Below are 20,334 nucleotides of genomic sequence, written 5' to 3'. Positions count from 1 at the left end.
CACGTTATTCCGACCAGTTCCTTTCCCCTCCATCAGGCGCCCCGGCTGGCCAGGGGGAGGCAGTTTAGTGACCAGGATTACTGCATGTTTTTTGTGAGGGTATCTACCCTAGGGGACACGGGGAGAACATGTGAGGGTACCTATACCCGGCCTAGTGGACACGGGGAGAACATGTGAGGGTACCTATACCCGGCCTAGTGGACACGGGGAGAACATGTGAGGGTACCTACCCTAGGGGACACGGGGAGCACATGCAAACTCCTCACAGAAAGGCCCTTTTGCCAACCCCACCTCGGGTATGGGCACTGATGACACTGAGGAGAGAGAACACGCCCCCAGCGTCCCCAGCAGCAATCAAACACAGGACCTTCCATCGCTGTGAGGCGACAGCGCTACCGACTGTGCCACCGTGCCCCGGCAGATACGCTCTTAATCCAGACGGAGCGATCGCGTGTAGAGAGTCTTGTCTTGTCGTGAAGGGTGATTTTTCTAAAATGCTCTGAATCACTGCAGGCAAGGGCAGCCATAGACAATGCTTTAACTCTGGCAGTGCAATGTGTTTTAATTAAGAGTCAGGCCATGATACGACCGCCCCGTCCAAACAGTCAGCTATGGAAAAGAATGGCACATGCCACCCAGCTGCCACCGCTGTGATAATGACGAGGTATGTATGGCGGCATGCAGGGCTGGAGGCGCGTAGAGTGGCGGGTGGGGGCGGAACGGTCGCTGCAAGACAGCCGCGGCGGGGGCAACAGCGCCCTAGCCCATTTAGACCCGAAGACGTGTCCGTGTCACCCTTATAGATTTTAACCATTATTTATTAAACTTTTAGCTGTTGAAAAATAGCAGATCTACAAGCTCGTAGCGCGGCACCGAGTGACACGCTACGAGCTTGTAGATCTGCAATTTTTTGAAAATTTGTGAAAATGTGGCGCACATCTTTGAATATATTATTCTTTCACAGCAAATGTTATATTTTCAGATGGGGAGGTCGGCGGCCAATTAGCTTACATGTAATATTTGGGGGTCCTTGACATGAAATGGTTTGAGAACCACTGATATAGAAATTTTATTTTATAAAACTAGTCATGATTTAGAAGACATTTGTAGAATGTGGTCTCAGGTCTTAATGGGCTAGACAGCTCCCCTCCGCGGGGGTGAAAAATCATTCCATTTCAAATAGTGTTACTGGCTCCGCTGCATCCGTTCTTTACCCTTGATCTCAGCGGAGAGACCCCGGCCCCGCTATAGAACACGGGGCCACATTTATCTCACATTACTTTAGTAGGAAATGAGCCCTGCTGAATAAATCATGGGCCCATTTTTCTCTTTTTTCTTTTTTTTTTTTTACCTCGCAGGCTTTTTTTTCTATCTATCGCCGCGGTATTATCACAAAGTGAACGCGGGACGCGCCGGAATGTAATAAAGCAGCGCACGGCGGCGGCCGTGCAGGCATATGGAATTCAGATTTGCGCTCATTTGCAAGTGGAGCACGTTTTTGGGCAGAGAGGAGGAGGAGGAGGAGGAGGCAGCGACAGCGCTTTGAGCTTGTCGTCCACCCCCTCACACACACACACACACACACACACACCCCCACACACACACCCCTCCAGAGTGGCAGGTGCTGCACATCATTGGTATAGCCTCAACCTTGTTCTCGGTGTCAGTTGTTGGCCCGTTGCCGTGACATATTGTTGTCACCATCGGGGGGGCAACGATGCATTTTGACACGATGATGATGATGATGGCAATTTAAACTAGCTCTAGTCAATACTGTAGTCGTAGTATTAGTAATAGTAGTAGTAGTAGTGAATCTTAACGTTTCTTTCTGAAAAAGTCATGTTGCTACATCATTTCATTTTCATGTCAAAGACCCCCACAATGTTTTATATAAAAATCACACCTGTGTGAAGTGACGGGCGCTCTTATCATCATGAATCACATTCCGTGCTCAGCCAATCAAATCATCGCTATGGGGCACACACACACATTGCTCAGCCAATCAAATCATCGCTATATACACACAGACACACAAAGCTTGGCATAGGAGGGGCTAGTGCCCCTCAAAATAAGTGACGCACGTATGCACACACGCACACGTAATTGGCTTTATATATGTCCATTATTTCCCCACAGTAAGCCATGCTGTTGACAACAATGTACGTACGTGGCCCGAAACAGATGACGCATCATTCACTCATAATGTTCTCTCAGTCTTGTGTTTGTGTCGTGATTCATCACAGCAGCACGGCAATCAGTCTTATTAGGCCTGCAGGATGGTGGGCTGAGCACAGATGTGACAAACATTCCCTTTCAAGGTTCTACAGACAATGCAGCAACAAATATATGATATAACAGCAGACATATAGCAGACAATGGGATAGAAAAAAAAAGCAAACAGAGTAAAGAAAGAGTATAATTTGTACATAATGTGTGCATGTTTTCCCTGTAATAGCAATATACGTGAACTTTGTGTGAACAACTTCACAGTAGGCTATGTTCCATATGTACAACACATTTCGTTTTGAAAGCTAGCTAGCGAGAAGAGGGTGAAGGTTCCGGGGGAGCTACCGTTTTCCTCTTCCCTCTTCCTAACCTAGTGACCTGGACTAAACTAGTGAAAATAGCTGATCTACAAGCTCACAAAAGCGCCACGTTTTGGTTTGGTTTTTAACTCCGGGGAATCTTTTTTGGTAATGTTTTTTTCTTTAATATTTTGAAATAATAATAATTAAAAACAAAATGTATTAAAAAATATACAGGGACCCATAGAAATGTGTCGACGACCCACAAATGGGTCCCGACCCGCTGTTTGATCAAAAGTTTTCAAGGTGCTTTGCTTCCTCACCTTCTCGCACACAAAGCCCAGGCTTTGTTTGGTATCTGTCGAAATGATAGAAATACATAATGGAAGTAAAGTGGCTCCAAAGTGGAGCCACTTTACTTCATTTATGATGTGTTTTTGTATTTTTATAATGGGAGTCAACTGCAGTTGACTCCCATTATAAGAAAAAAGTATTGGTCAAAAGCTTTGGTGTCACAGTGGTACAGTATATGGTATAGCTTAGCCACCATGGAGCAGTGTTGAATTCGTCAACTAATACTATGACGGAAAATGTTCGTTGACTGTATAGGGGATTAGTGGACAAGAGATCCAGTATAAGCTATTTTACACTTTTACATTTTACCACTGGGATGCGTTGTGAGCTTGTAGATCGGCTATTTTCAGCAAGTGTAAAGTAACACTTACACAAAAAACACATTTTTGTCGACTAAACCAACTGTAGATTTTGTCGACTAAAATCTTATAATAGCCTACTTAATATAACACTAAGACATTCCAGGTGACTAAAATGTGACTAAAACTAAATGAAAACTATTCAAGAGACTATGACTAGCGGAGCACGGTGGCACAGTTGGTAGTGCTGTCGCCTCACAGCTAGAAGGTCCTGGGTTCGATTCCCGCTGGGGACGCTGTGGGCACTGGCGGCGTGTTCCCTCCTCCTCATCAGTGCCCATACCCGAGGCGGGGGTTGGCGATAGGGCCTTTCTGTGTGGAGTTTGCATGTTCTCCCCGTGTCCCCTAGGGTAGATACCCTCACAAAAACATGCCGTAATCCTGGTCTCTAAAACTACCTCCCCCTGGCCAGCCGGGGCGCCTGATGGAGGGGAAAGGAACTGGTCGGAATAACGTGTCCCTTCCACGCGCTACGTCCGGCCGGTGAAATTCCCCTCTGTCAGGTGAAAAGAAGCAGCTTGGACTCCTCATGCATAGAAGGAGGCATGAGGTCAGTCCGCTGCCCCCCCAGGTTGGCAGAGGAAGTTAGTAAGTAAGTTAGTAAGACGAATTAGGCTCTACAACGTCCTCCCGGTGGGGGCTCAGTGCCAGATGAGTCAGTATACGATACAACAGCAGTGACAATGCACAAAGAACAAAGCATTGAACAACCTGTGAATAAACTGTGGAAAAAGCACATTTGGACTTTGATCAGTTTGTGAGATTCACTGTTAATTTAGTTGACTATAAGGCTAAAGACTAAGTCGACTAAGGTTTTTGATATTTAGTCGACTAAGACTAGACTAAGAGTAAACCATTTCAGAAGATTAAATAGGACTAAGACTGAATATGTGTTGTTCAAAAGACTAAGACTAAATCCTTTCTGGCAAAATTAACATTGCATTAAGACTAATAAGTTGACTAAGGTTTTTGATATTTAGTTGACTATAACTGGGAATAAGCCACATAATTTCAGAAGATTAAGGACTAAGACTAAATGGTGTGTTATTCAAAAGACTAAGACTAAATCAAAATATTCTGAAAGAATCTGACCAGTCTGAAGTAAGTGGTGCAACAGCACCCCCTGTTGGTACCCTATACGGACAGACAGACAGTCATAGGGACGGACGGACGGATAGACATTGCTGCTTGCACTACTCAAAGATAACACTGGTGAGATTAGCAATGGCCGCAGAGACTTATACGGCTGTCCACCCGTTGGAGCCTATACAAAAAGACTTCTTCACCTATTACATTTGTGTGCCTTAGTGTAGTGGTTCTCAAAGTAGGGTCCGGGGACCCTCAGCAAAATGTTATTTATATATCTAGAGCAGTACAAATGGGGGTCCGGTCCACAGATTGATAAATGTCAATGAGGGGGTCCTTGACATGAACATGTTTGAGAACCAATGCCTTAGTGTGTGGCTTTGTGCATGCTTGTGTAATAGTGCTTGCTAACTTGTGCCAATTATGGTGATTTTTCTTTTTCTTCTTCTTAGATATGCAATTGACAGAAGCAGCGACGTCAGAAAAGCTTTCAAAATTGACCCAAATAACGGGACCCTAACTGTGGCTAAGCCTCTGGACAGAGAGACCGCAAACTGGCACAACCTTACCGTCTCAGCCACGGAAACAAGTACGTTCAAATGTGTAATTGTTATATACATAAGCATTGTGTAAAGCAGTGGTTTTCAACCAGTGGTCCGGGGACCACCAGTGGTCCTTGAGGGGGTTCCAGGTGGTCCCCAGCTAAATGAGTTGGTAACAAAATGGGCTCTTATTGCAACTTTAACTCTTGAGAGCGTACAATGAAACTTATTATTGTTAAACATCTACATTGCTACAGTCTACACAATTAGAGAAGGTAGAATTTTTTTTATTTTGGTCAACGTTTGCCTGTTGTCTCTCTTACGGCACCAACATCAATACAGCATGGAATTGTGGACAAGATCGTATCCAACGATAACGACATATCTTTAGTTTTGGGTCTACAAGTCTGAATCTCATCAAATGGTGGTGCGTGGCTCAACCGCCCCAAAGACAATGGGCCTTGATGTGAAAAGGGTTGAATAAACCACTGGTTTAAAGCTCTCAGTCGCCACGACTGATTTCAGTGGAAGCATGTCGTGCACCAAACAAAATAGCAGATCTACACACTCTCACAACACGTCGGAGCCACTATGTGTTGTGAGCTTGTAGATTGGCTATTATAGTTATATTTAGATGACAGCGTATTTGAAGTGGTCAAAACTTAATAATATAAATAATGTTTAGAAGCATCTTCCATAAACAAATGAATGGTCTCAGAAATGTCATAAAAAGCAATGTGTCTTCAACTGGTCGGCTGTATGTAGAACATACAGCAACATAAGGTGTTGGAACGATAATACCTAAACATCACCATTACACTTTCAGTCATGTCAATATTTTATTTTTGCTTTATTCCGTGCATAACTCATTTAAACCTGACATCAGATTCTAAAATGTCTTCTAAATCACGACAGTTTTCTGAAAGACTGTCAAGGTAATGTAATTGGCCGCTGACCCCCATCTGAAAATATGTTGTTCCAGGGACCCCCAGAAGCAAAGATTTGAGTTAAAAAGTTCACTCTGAAAGAATATATATTCAAAGATTTGTGCCACATTTTCACGATTTTTCACAAATAGCAGATCTACTGCTATTTTTGAATAGCTAAAGTATAACAATGCTTAAAACTAGATCCAATTCCGATCATTTGATTTATCTGCCGATACCGATTTTTCCCTTCATATGTCACAATAGTACAATATCTAAAATCACAGACAATATCCTGTCTAATATCATGATATGGATATAAAATTGATACTAGAGATGTCCCGATCACGTTGTTTTGCGCCCAATCGTATTCCGATCATTTGGAAATGACTTGATTGGCCCGATTTCGGACCACGTAATCGGATCGGGACAACCTATACTTAAAACACCAAAGGGGGTTCCCGTCCTGAATGGAATAAGCATTCTGGTGTAGATGAGGAAAAAGCCATCTACCATATGTCTGGCGGTAATGTCTTTATGACAAATGTTAAGTGTCACCCTGGAAGAAGGCAAAGATATTCAACTTCCCTTGTAAAGGATGCGTTTTATGGCCGCGTCCATATGGTTCTGGCTCCCGTCTTGTGTTTCAAAAGGAACATTGGAGACACAGAGTGCCCATTCTTCTTGTGAACAACAGCTTTGTCACTCTGAAGTATTATTTTGGACAGAGCTGTTACAAAGCATTTATGAGACAGCAACAACACCCGACGGACTCTATGGCAAAATGTCAGCGGTGGAACGTAACAAAGTACATTTACTGAAGTACTGTACCTAAGTACAATTTTGAGGTATTTGTACTCGAGTATTTCCAAATACCAGTACTTTTACTTCTGCTCTACTACATCTCCGAGGCAAATATTGTACTTTTAGCTTTCTGTTTGAAAGCTTTAGTTACTAGATACTTTGTAGATTTAGATTATTATTACAAAATACATTAACCACTTCAACACTATACACATTTCAGCCATTTGTCAATAGCAGATCTACAGTACAAGCTCAAAATGCGTCGTGATGCGACACATTGTGAGCTTGTAGACCTGCCATTTTCAAAATGATTTTCAATCAATTTGAAAACTTGATATTGAACATTCTGCATAATTTTAAGTGGATTTAGATGCCAATGCTTTTGTACTTGTTGTACATGTTGAATTCCGAAACGTTTACTTGTAACAGAGTATTCTATTGCAATATTGAAACCTTTACTCAAACAATGCAAGTACTTTTTTTTCCACGACTGCTTCTTCCCAACTGCAGAACAGGCCCGTTTGTCCTCCTCAGTGTCGGTGTCCATCAAAGTGCTCGACATAAACGACAACGTGCCACGCCTCGCCAGGGATTACCAGCCGTATATCTGTGAGGGGACTCAGGCGGGAGAGGTATAGAGACTTGTGATGCGTTGATGCTTCAAGATTATATCCCAGCAATGAGAATCTCTGTGGAATTATAGGACAATTAAGATTGATCAGTAACACATTATCATACAACAACAGCTGTGGGCGTGGCTTAAGTTCAGGTGGGTGGTGCTAACGTGAAAACCAGGTATACTTAATGAACTGGTGGGTGTGGCCACATAAAAACATCATTTTAACAGATTCTGTAAACTTTTTTGGAAAACAATAAAATACATAAATCTTCCTCCTAGTATAATCATAGTGATTTTTTTAGGGGAGGGGGGGTTGATGCTTTTGTTTGACGTTATAATGTGACCCAGGGGGTTGTTAATTCACGTAAAAAAGAGTATACATTCCTCTGCACTCATTGTGAACCATATTGAAATGTCAGAGCAGAGAATAAGATACAGCTGGATTGTACAGTAAGGGCTACTATATATGCACTGATAACATCGTTATCTGTGGAGCTGTCAATTCTGAGATCAGATCAGCAAGCTCGAAACTTGGCGTGAAGCGACGCGCATCGAGCTTGCGTGTGGATCCGCTCCTTTTAACACTTTTGAAAAATTTATCCTAATTAACTAGTTTTGCACATGTTTGCCTCATGTAATGCGGTTTCCACCCGACAGAGACGATTATGGTACAACATTGAGCATGCTGTCCTTATGCTTATTATCGTGCACGCGCGTGCGTCTGCGTGTGTGTGCGTGTGTGTGTGTGTGCGCGTGTGTGGCGTGCGTGCTTGTTATTCAGGTCATTCAGCTGCTCAGTGCCGTGGACCCTGATGACCCCGTGGAGGGTCACCACTTCTACTTCTCCATGGTCCCAGAGAGGCACATCAATCCCAACTTCACCATCAGAGATAATCAAGGTCAAATGTTCCTTTTAGTATTGTTGTGGGATCGGGTGGCCATTTTTGGTGGGGGTTTTTTGAGTGTTCAAATGTAACCAATGCAATCTGGTTCCATGCCTACTAGCCATGCGATCATTGTTTTGGCCTTTGTTCCTGCATACATGGTCTCTATCGCCCGGAGTAAGTTGGGAGGGACACTGTAGGCCTTAAGGATCTTCACCATTGTGCCTCTGTCGAATGCGTTGTTGAAGTCCAATGAAGCAGATACATATAGATAAGCATAATTTCAGTTCAGTCAGATAACTCACGAATTGATTGAACAAATATTTATTAGAATGAGAATACAAGTGTGCATATAATATTTTATCCTGCCGTTCGGCTCTGCTACATTTTTCTCCCTGCTGATCGGCACAATTATACAACCATTAACCATTAAGAGCAGGGAGATAGATACGATAGCAGAGCCCACAGGGTGGCGGTGGGAGAAAACAGCACTTAACAACACCCAGGAACACGATAGCAGAGCCCACAGGGTGGCGGTGGGAGCAAACAGAACACGATAGCAGAGCCCACAGGGTGCGGTGGGAGCAAACGGAATACGATAGCAGAGCCCACAGGGTGGCGGTGGGAGCAAACGGAATACGATAGCAGAGCCCACAGGGTGGCGGTGGGAGCAAACGGAACACGATAGCAGAGCCCACAGGGTGGCGGTGGGAGCAAAAGGAACACGATAGCAGAGCCCACAGGGTGGCGGTGGGAGCAAACGGAACACGATAGCAGAGCCCACAGGGTGGCGGTGGGAGCAAACGGAACACGATAGCAGAGCCCACAGGGTGGCGGTGGGAGCAAACGGAACACGATAGCAGAGCCCACAGGGTGGCGGTGGGAGCAAACGGAACACGATAGCAGAGCCCACAGGGTGGCGTTGGGAGCAAACGGAACACGATAGCAGAGCCCACAGGGTGGCGGTGGGAGCAAACGGAACACGATAGCAGAGCCCACAGGGTGGCGGTGGGAGCAAAAGGAACACGATAGCAGAGCCCACAGGGTGGCGGTGGGAGCAAACGGCGCATAACAACACCCAGGAACGCGTATGCAGAGGAAGGAACTTGCAGCAAGAATCCAGCCTTAGGTGAGCTTAAATATCCCGCCCAATTGGTCAGCTGATTGCCACGTCAGCGAATGACGTCTTGGGTCTTGCATAACACTGAATGAGCCCCTTGAGTATATCTGACTGAACTAACTCCACAAGCTACGTATCATTAGTTTTCATGTCATGAACCCCCAAACTGAACGGACATGTCTGACCATGAACCAAAAATATGTAGGCTATAAGTAATAGATCTATAAACTCAGCTTTGCGCCGCCTTTCAAGCTTGTTGATCTTCCACTTTTGATGCCTTTGTGGTTGATTGATTGATGTATTTATTAACAGTTTGCAGATTTACAGTACATTTTAAGCACAACTCAATACAAAAACTTAACTGTGGACGACATACTGATAAAGCATTACACTTGCATTACAACAGGTCCACCCTTTTCAATTCATCAGAGTATGGGACGCTGTATGATCAAGTATAGGGCGTTAATTTACGAGAAGAAAAAGAAAACACAAAAAAGTTTGAATATGGAGATAAGGGTGTTCCTGCTCATTTTACACAGTGCAAAGCAACGTGTAATGGAATGGCAAAACATGGACACAGCTGCGCTGTAACTGTAACTCAAATTAAAGCAATTTAGAATACTGTGCACAACAACAATATTATTGTCTGAAGCATTCCTTTGTGGGCATTTTCGAGACAACAATACCAACGTTTTGAAATTATATTATAATATATTTTTGGAACCAACAAATGACAATACAGAAGAACTTCAAAATTACACACTCTCTCTCTCTCTCTCTCTCTTTCTCTCTCTCTCTCTCTCTCTCTCTCTCTCTCTCTCTCTCTCTCTCTCTCTCTCTCTCTCTCTATCTCTCTCTTAGAGTTAGTCTCAGTGGAAATCTAAAAATTTGACAATGAAAACTAGATAAAGTTGTCGTACAAGTTCCTTATAAGCTGCCTGGTTGGCTGGGTGGATTCTGCACAATTGCTAGTAGACCCCCGAGGAGTGAAAATCTCTGCTCTATAAATGTATTGCAGTCAGAGGCAGGCTGAGATCACTTTGTGCAGTATAATTTAAGTTACCAACCATGGGCGGGTGCCAAAGCAAAGTGGCTCCAGTCCATACATCCACCTGCAACCACTCATTTGCAGTGCATACAGTCTAACCATAAGGCCATTACACCCAGAGGAATGTACTATTCATAAATATTTTGTTGGCATCCATTCCAAAGTTATTAAGTGTATTATCGTCTCTGTCGGGTGGAACCCTCATTACAGATGTGCCATTCCAAACTCTTCGTGCTTTCCTGATCTTTTCCTGAGAGTTTAGTGAAAATGCATGTTTTATTCCCTTATTATTAGCCTAATGCTAATTCTACTGCTTTGCTACTGAAAAGCAGAGGAACTCTATCTATTCACGGACTCTGAATAGAATTAACATATAACACCTTTTCTCACTGACAGTGTTTTGTTTCTGACACTGATAATCTACTGAATGGCCACTGGGAGGTCATTGTGAAGTTCTCAAACGTACATTCAAAAACGGTCAAGGGCAAATTCTTCTTATAACTGTCAGGTGTGTAAAAAAAAAACGTAGCTTGTTTTGCGTTTGGAGTTTGTAGATCTGCTACTTTTGATGCTTTTTTGTGTGATGTTGTAGTATGATCAAGTGGCGTTATAATTCACACAAAAAAAGTACAAATATGGAGATACGAAGTTTAAGTTTAAGTAGATACATTTAAGAAGATTTATTGAAGGGATGATGGGGAAATGACGTCAAAATAATTGCTATCGGAAGACACTGCAAACTATAGCAACATTATTTGGAAATTTGAAGCTGTTGAGTGAGCAAAAATGGAGGCTCATGGAATTTTGAAATTCAGTTTTAGTTTTCTCTTACATCTGAGCCTTTGGGTGAAGCAGATGCTGACTGTATAAAGATGTCATTTTATTATAATAAGATGGGTACTTGCTGTCATGGGTATGACTCTGAGTAGTGAAGATAGCAACATCAGCCAGTTAAGTATGGTTAAAATAGTTCAGGGAAAAAAAGATTGGACGGAGATGTTTGACTGTGGCAAAGTTTCAATATACTATGTATATCATCTCCGTTGGGTCCAAAACTTACTTCTCAGGATTAAAATAAAAGCCTAGCAAAAGTAGCAAACAAAAAACGTGGCACGGATCGTATCGCTTCGATGTGTGAAGCCGCAGTATTATCAAGTATAGGTTACTTTAGGGAAAAAAAACCCAAAAGTTTAAAATAATGGAGATAAGAGGTTTCTGCCTGACAGGCAGGTGCCGTTTATCCCAGCAAAATTCCATTTTGTGCAGAAACTATTTAAATAAATACGAAAAAATAATAAACATGTTCCACCCGTAACAGATATGATTTGACGAGCCTGTTGCATATGTTCTCAGAGACCGGGGCTGCTCTTCTGAATCACATTTAAAACCATGTCAACACGTAAAAGCTCTCCACTGTGTTGGGGCGAGCAGCGTTTTCTGCAAGGATCTCACACCTCTTTTTAACCCATTTAGGCCGATTCTACGAATGCATTTTATACAGTGTGTATGTATATATATATATATATATATATATATATATATATACACAGTATATATATAACAAAACATGTCTCTAAATGTTCTGATGAATTGAAAATAGTGGACCCTGTTGTAAACAATTGTAATGCTTTATCAGTGTTTCGTCCACAGTAACAGCCTTTGTATTGAGTTGTGCTTTCACATGAACTGTACCCATTCTGCAAACTGTTAATAAATACTTCAATCAATAAATCAATCATATATCTTCCCCCACGACAACTTCCAGACAACACGGCCGGCGTGGTGGCGCGGAGGAGCACCTTTACCCGCAAGGACCGCACACAGTACCTGCTGCCCGTGGTGGTGAGCGACAGCGGCTCGCCGGCACTGTCCAGCACCAGCACCCTGCTGGTCAGCGTGTGCAGCTGCCAGCCCGCGGGGCACTGCCCCACGGGGGGCGGCGGAGGAGGGGTGGAGGCGCTGGCCCTCTCCATGGGCGTGAGCCTGCGCACGCTGCTGGCTCTGCTGGTCTGCCTGGCGACGCTCACAGGTGAGGGTATTGGATGCTTATTTGTTTAATTTATTTGTTTATTTGGATCCCCATTAGCTACTACCATAGCTCAGCTACTCTTCCTGGGGTCCACACATAAAATACATTACATCATATGAAATACATTTTACAAGACTGTAAGAAAAACAGTAAAAAAAAAAGAAAAATACAACTAAACTAAACTATAAAACAAGTGATTAATAAATATAACATCGCAAACATGAATACAATTTCAGTTTGAGTAGCCTACTGTTACAGTATGAAATATTTTAAACGTAGATCCACACGTAGATCCGACACGTAGATCCGACACACCAAAGGTCCCACATGCGGAAACAACGGTCGGACATGCGGTCAAACATGCGCTGCTCCCGTGCTTGCGGTTAGGTTATGGTTAGGTTAGGCCGTTAGGGTTTGAGGTATAGGTTGTCTGTCTGAAGACAGTCGGACCAATAGTATGTCGGAACTAAAGCCTGTACCCGAGGGGATTGAATTGTATCTATAGCACAGTTGGGTTTCAACACTTTTTTCAGGCCCATTATTTATTCATCAAGAGTCGCCATGGAACGCCATTTGATTACGCAAAACTTGTGGTACCATGCAGAGTCCTGCACCGGGTCGGATACCCCGTGGGTACACGAGTTTGACGGGTGGGAACGGGCGGAAAATATACTTTTATAAGTTAAAGGGTGCGGGTACGGGCGGGACACAACAAAACACGGGTGGGTGACCTTTTTTAAGATAAATCCGTCACATGCCCAAGGAATCGTCAGTGAAGTCACATCACTGCCGATTCCTCATAATGGCGTTCTGTTTTTGCTGCTGTGCTTAGTGTGCTACTTCCTTGTTGCATAGCAGTGACATCACGGCCAAATCCTTGCTTCCTTATCGTAGCATTTCACGTGTCGAGTTTATTTTTTTATCACCAGGCGGCAGCCTTTACTGTAGCCTATATTTTGGTATGACACAACATACATGTTGTGTCATACCTATATGGTCCTTCACTCGCGCTGATGAAAAACCAAGGGATTATAATGCCAACATTCAACACAAGATGTAAAGCTAACCCAGGTAATGTTGGCCTAATGCGTCACTCTGTGTAAATAAAGTTAAAAAGATTGAGTGTTGACCGTGTTTGAAACAGCCTTGGATCAATATATGATATATTATGCCAATATGCCATTTAGGTCGAAATCATGATATAACTTTATGTTGTGATAATAAGCAGCAGTAGCCTCAGTCAACTACATGTCTTCCGTTCCGTGTGCAACGCACTGCTGCCGCCCACCACCACCACCACCACACCACCATGCGGTGTTGGATGAAATAAAGTCAATGATAGCTATGTGCCTGTGATACGAACGGGTAACGGGCGGGTAATGGGTCCCATTTTTGACAGTCGGGGAGGATCTGGTTTCGAGTTTTATATAAATCACGGGTAACAGGCGGGTTGCGGAACTGATGATTGAGGGGGCGGGCCGGTGCGGGTTTCGAAAATTGGACCCGTGCAGGACTCTGGTACCATGTAGGACAACAGGCAAACGTTGATCAAAGTAACACTTATTTTACATTCTCTAATTGTGTAGACTTCTTGTAATTTGAGTAATTTACAAGATAACGATAATTCAACTCTTGAGAGTGTAAAATTAAACCAAATAGACCCGTAAAGGTATTATTCTTCTGGTTTGAGGGAAAGAATGTCCTGGTGACTAGTTTAGACGGTTCCGGCCTGATGATTACAAAACAATGACTACGACATATCATCCGCTCCCGACCGGATCACAATTTTGTAACACAGACCAGGCTTTCCTCCGAGGTGGAAAGCCTGGAGCTGGATAAGAGCAAAGCCTGTATTTTCACCACCCAGACTGGTTGAAATGTCTGTTTAATGGACTTGGTCTTCACACATACTCTTATTTTATTATGCAGATTAGTTACATATATCATGCACTTTGCCCCCCCCCCACCCCTCTTCGTCACTTTTTTGGTTCCCTTTTAACCGCAATGATGGCTCTGCACGATCAAGAACTTCACCCCACATTACTTGTAATGCGATGTGACAATCAAGATTGACTGTGATTCTGAAGGATTGCATTGGATATCAGTGGAGACACTTGCGATGCCTATTATCGTTAGACCGCGGTGCATTGTATGAGTGGCATTTTGTGTCTAATACAAAGAATTGCCATCAGAAATAGTACAGTAGATTCGACTGGGTCTCTGACAACAGGTTAAAAAATATAATAATAATAATACTAGGCAGTTGTCAAAAAAGTACTCAAAAGTGTCAATACTGCAATAATACTCAAATGCTACAAGTCAAAGTCCAGAATTCAAAATGTACTTGACTAATATTACGTACAAAAGTATTGGCATCAAAATGTACTTTAACTACCAACAGTAAAAGTACTAATTATACAAAAGGTCCTTTTTCAAAATTATATAAATAATAAATATAAAAATATATCTACAAGCTATCTACAGTACAAGCTACGTATGTGTCGCATCGCAACACATTGCAAACTTGGAGATCGGCTATTTTCATTTGTAATAATAATTAAAATCTACAAAGTAACTATACTGTAGTAACTCAAATAGTTGTAGTGGAGTAAAAGTCATGATTCCTACACATTTTCCATTTTAAAATCCATACTTTTCCAGACTCAACTTTCCGATTCGTCACACCATATTTGACATTACAAATTGCTTTGTTTATGTTACTATATGGTAATGTACAATTCACCAGTGAACTACACTAGAACTAAAAGTCAACTGACTTTGTGCCATTGGCTGTTTACAAAAGTGGTCCCCAAACTTTTTCGTGTCAAGGACCACCAAATTGACACTCAGTAGCCCGTGGACCCCCATTAGAAAAGATATGCCAAAGATAAGACAAGATTTCTATCGCAACCATTTCTATCTCAAGGACCCCGGGTTTGACCTGAAGTAGGCTACAGCGCTCCATTTCATGGCATTTCTATCTCTGGGACCCAAAATATTGCAAAATCAAAGTTAATTTAAGTCTGATAATGTACAAATGTAACCAAATGGACCCTAATGGGTCAATTTCCACACTCTCTGAGTTACAGACCCATAGGAAAATGAGCCAATAAAGAATTATTAATATGGATGTCTGCGCCATCTGTGCCTCCTCATTTCTTCACCGTGTCCAAGGACATGACAATGAATGCAGACATTTAATTATGTGCAGAAAAGATGGTTTACCTTTTCTGATAACTTCATCAGTCATGAATGTCCAGACAAGCTTTTGTCTCCATTGTATTCGTGATTTGCTACAATATGCAACTCCCAGAGATATTTCCACATTTGCTTTAAACAAATATGGTGGTAGATGTGAGGATCTGGTCGAGTTATTATATGACAATAGTCTGAAAATTAATAATAACAATTTTGATATAGGCTACGTTTTTTTTTCTTGTGCTGTTGTACGTGTGCCATTCTATCATGATTATTATTCAGGACTTATATGAAGATTGGTTGAAAAATGGTGAAGTGGTCCTTTAAGTAAGTAATGTACTGTAGCCTACTGTCTTAGGTGCTATTTACACGAGGATGGTGTTCATATAAAACGTCAAAATAAAGTATCGTTTGCTGCTGTCATTTAGACGAGAACCGTGTTCTCAGGAGGTGAAAACGCAACGAAGTGAAACCACCTCCCAGAGTGGAAATCATTCAGAACACCGTTTCCTATGGTCTCCATATAAACAGGCAAAACGGTGAATCCGCAAAACTTATGACATCATGGCTCATGTTGGCTCACAGCGCATATGTTTATTACATTGATGCAGAGCCATATCATTATGATATAATGGAGTTCCTGAACAAGCCTCCCTCTTCGCCTACAAAGTGCTGCTCATCAGCGATGTTGAATGTAAAACCATGATGTAAATAAAAAGCCTTGTGATAGACGGCAGCCGCGGCAGCAGCGTTTATGTGTAGCCTAATGTATTATAAAATATATACCATCCCGTGGCGCGCCCAGAGCCGTGTTGCGCAGGCTTGCGTGAAGGTTTCTTCTTCTTGTACGTGGGTGACCTGTCTATTTGGCAGCCCGTTATCGCCACCTAGCGACAGTATAGCATAATAGCACATCATATCATAACGTGTGCGTTCTCGTGTAAAGGGTAAGAAAAAATGAGAACGCAACGGGACTTTGACGTGTTATATGGAGATGGTCGCCGTCTAAAAGAGGCCTCAGTCACTGATAATAATGGTATATTGTTTTTCAGCTGAACTTGTGTGAGCTCGAGTCTTGGCAAGTATATATAATTGTCGTCCAACAATAATAAGATTCTCTCCATAACAAAATCCCCACTCTTTTGAATAACTTTTTGTGTGTGTGTTAAACTCCAGTGGGCCTTTAACACCTTTTTTTTTAAAATGCTGAATGCTTTGCAAAATAACGCAGGCTTGTGGTAATGAGCATATCGGATGCAGTACATCAGCACCTTAATGCCATCCTGGGACGTTGATGCTTTGCATAGTGAACAGCTTTTATCCCATTAAGAGCTGAGAACCTCAGCTCTGAGAACCTCAGCCCTTTCTTACAAATGCCTTTCCAAGTCAGTAGTTTAGCACTAGAGGTCTTCAGGTCCGACCCGGCCCGGTCACGGTCCCATCCAGAAGTGACTCCGGGGGTCAGAACCGCTATCGTATATGTGTCTCGGGACTCAAGACTCCTGACAGTGAAATGACGGTTCCACCAATACCCGAGTGGACCCGGCGATTAGCTGTCACAGCTGTCAATCTCCCCCCGCTCCTTCCCTCCTCCGGCCAGGGCGAGGCCTGCGTGCCTTGCATCACTTAACTTTAGTAAGTAAAGAAATCGCCTCGGGCGGATCCTCAGATTTTGTACGGGTCCTGTCCGACAACTCTCTGTACTTTCCGGTTTCGGAACTCATGTTTCTAATAACAGCCGGGTCCATCATTCGGTTCTGGGTACATTATTTTACGGGTCGGTCAAATTGGACCCATGAAGACCTCTAGCTAACATGTGTACAATCTGAAACGACAGAGACGCTTCCCCGGTGTTAATGGGTTATCATGACCTCTGTTGCTCGGCGCTGTCCTATACCCACATCGCACACATGAAAGATTAATGGCAGCACCTCACTCTGCTGGCATTTCTGGAGAGACGAGACACAATGCACCGGCAAAACAACAAGAACAAAGGCACACGCACGCATGCACGCACGCACACTCAACACTATAAATGCTGTTCTGTTGCATTACACTGTTAATTTCTCCGTGCTGAGATGAAGCAATTAAAGCAAAGCCAAATAAATCAAGCCTTTTTCCCCCCTTCATTCTCTTGTGTGAGTTGAAATAACCACAGCGCGTGCAGCCTAATTATTTGACGTTGTGTGCTTGAATTCTGATTTGCGCTTTTGTTTAGTTTTTTGGACATCCAGCGCCTCAAAATATAACATAAGAATTTAGGCAACCGGCCAGCATCATCTGGTCCATCATTATGGTAGAAAGTCTGGAAACCTCATTAAAGTATGTCCAAAACTGATGCTTTTTAATTCAACTTCAAAAGCATCAAAAGTATCACATCTATACAAGCTTGTAGATCTGATACTTCTGATGCTGTTGTGTGACGCTGTAGTTTGTAGTATGATCAAGTATTGGCGTTAATTGACGAGAGAAAAACTTTGTCCTACACAAACATTACATTCCCATATTGACAATGAATGGAGAATTTTACGTCATAGTGTCTGAGAATATAGACATTGGGCTCTTGCGTCCATGCTAAACCCTTAAAAAGGTTTTTCAAAATAGTAAAAAACAAAAAAAATGATAGAGCCCATAGTGTCCATTTTACGTCATGATGATGTACGATGATAAGAGCGCCCCTCACTTCACACGGGTGTGATTTATTTTGAGCAGCCACCCGGTCATTGAATTATTGACTTAGGAATACAACAGAAAAAGACAAATCCATGAACTCAAGGCTTCGTGTGAAGTGAGGGGCGCTCAAATAATCACTATGTGGTACATGCACAAACACAAAACTGGCCAATTAAATCATCACAAAGGTGGTACACACAAACACACAAAGCTGGGCATAGGAGGGGGGCTAGCTAGCGCCCCTTGAAAAAAAATGTTTTGGGGTGAACTATAATACTCCTTTTAAAATAAGGAGATAAGAGGTTTCTGCCTGACAGCCAAGTGTAGCAGCAGAGCCACTCCATCATCAAACACCACCCACCCTCCTCCTCCAAACCCTCTCCCCCAGCTCTTCACTCCCCTCCCCGGCTCTTTGCCCTCGGCCATTTAAACCGTAATGACCCCCCGCTGACGCGCTGTGCTGTGTTCCAGGGCTGTCCGTCCTGACGCTGATGCTGTGGAGCCGACGCAGGAGGAGGAGGAGGAAGCAGCAGCAGCAGCAGGGGGCTGGGGAGGTGGAGGGGGATCTGGAGCTGCCCGACAGGTTCTCGCAGAAGGTTCTGCGGTACGGGGAGCCGCCGGGGGGCTGCAGGGGGGTGGGGGCGGGGGCCGGGGCAGCGGTGGGCCAGCCGGTGCCCCTGCGCCGCCCCCACCCCCACCACCACCCCAGACGGAGGGAACAGCGGAGGCTGCGGCGCGCGGACGTGGCGGCCAGCGTGCGCATGTCGTCCCTGCGGCAGTCGCACCTCATCGGGCCCGAGGACGACGTCTTCCGCCAGTTCATCGTGGACCGGCTGGCGGAGGCCGACGCGGACCCCGGCGCGCCGCCGTTCGACTGCCCGAGGAGCTACGCCTACGAGGGGTCGGGGGCGACGCCCGCGGGGTCCCTGAGCTCGCTGGAGTCCTGCACGTCGGCCACCACGGTGGATGCCACAGCCGCTGTCCCTGAGCGGCCTCCTCCTCCGTGCATATTCGTCCTCAACCCCCCACCACCACCGCCAGGTCCACCACCCCCACCTCCCAGACCCTTCTTGGTACGGCTCACTCCATGGTACGGTGCAGGGGAGGAGGAGACCAAATTCTGAACGTTCTTTTTTTGGGGGGGTGTAAAAGCAGGGGTCTTCGTTTGGGAGACACACACACAGCAACATCCAGAGGGGCCGTGACCCACAGGCTGAGAACCCCTGAGCTAAGGGGTCCGCTTGGCCTGAGAAAACGTTGAAGACCCCTGCTATGAAGCATGATGTTTACAGTAGCCTTATTCCACTGTTGTATGTAACCCGTTGTGTTACCCTCATGTACAGTAAAATCCTCAGTGTTAACTGAACACTTGCGTATTAAAATCACCTGTGTGATGTATGAAGAAGGAAGGCACTGGAACAAACTTTTTAATATAGTGCATGCAACCTACAGGCAAATAACATGACAGTGTTTTGATGTTAATGCACCAATACATTCATCAGTTGACCTGATGATGAAGACGTATTGCCACTGAAACATTTTTTGTTTCTTAACGGCACATTCACAAACAACACGGAGACACAAGATGCATTTGCAAAAACAGTTGGACTAAAAGAGAAAAGAAAAACGCTGCGACCAATGATAATGCTTTAATCATGACTGCTTCAGTATTATACACTCACTGTATGAAAGCTATTAAATATCTGCCTTTTTTTTAAACTTATACTTCCAATAGCATTTTTGCAACAAAATATTTCTATTCATTTTACTGCGTACCATTTCCAGTTCATTACTTACTTACTTACGCCTATAGCCCAACTTTGGGCATAGGCCACGAACAACTTTTCCAGTTCATAAACTGACACCACGGCGCGTATTCAGAGCGAAAAGCTGTGACTCCACCCACCCCCGGGGGAAGTTGTGATTTGCTCTCGTTCACTGCAATGCAATTTGCGGCATTTCCAAAACAATATACCAACTTAAGAGAGAGAGACTGACGACGGACAGGCCAATGAAAGTTTCCAAGTCCATTTTATTATCAGAGCTCAGTGTACAAAAACAGCATCGCACAGCCATGGGGCCCATGGTGTAGCCGGCAGCCTCTCGGCTCCTGAAGACTAACCCACAGTAGATACATTTCAGTAGACATTTATACAGGTCAGAACAA

At 43.8% G+C, this 20,334-nt stretch overlaps 1 protein-coding gene across 2 annotated transcripts in view; it reads left to right on the top strand.

Annotated features, from left to right (window-relative positions):
- cdh19 (cadherin 19, type 2) overlaps positions 1-19,868 on the top strand; it is a 68,818-nt gene extending 48,950 nt beyond the window's left edge. For both annotated transcript variants that reach the window (XM_083778412.1, XM_083778413.1), the window contains exons 9-13: positions 4,777-4,913; positions 7,107-7,228; positions 7,997-8,114; positions 12,033-12,296; positions 18,639-19,868. In XM_083778412.1, the coding sequence (XP_083634538.1) occupies positions 4,777-4,913; positions 7,107-7,228; positions 7,997-8,114; positions 12,033-12,296; positions 18,639-19,291 (1,294 nt within the window). In that variant the 3' untranslated portion in view covers positions 19,292-19,868. The remainder of the gene's footprint in view (positions 1-4,776; positions 4,914-7,106; positions 7,229-7,996; positions 8,115-12,032; positions 12,297-18,638) is intronic.
- The last annotated feature ends 466 nt before the right edge of the window (positions 19,869-20,334 follow it).

Source organism: Protomyctophum parallelum, assembly GCF_964188405.1.
Source record: "Protomyctophum parallelum genome assembly, chromosome: 12".
NCBI lineage: Eukaryota > Metazoa > Chordata > Actinopteri > Myctophiformes > Myctophidae > Protomyctophum > Protomyctophum parallelum.
Note: the sequence above shows the minus strand (reverse complement) of the source record. Positions and strands in the feature narration are given on the sequence as shown.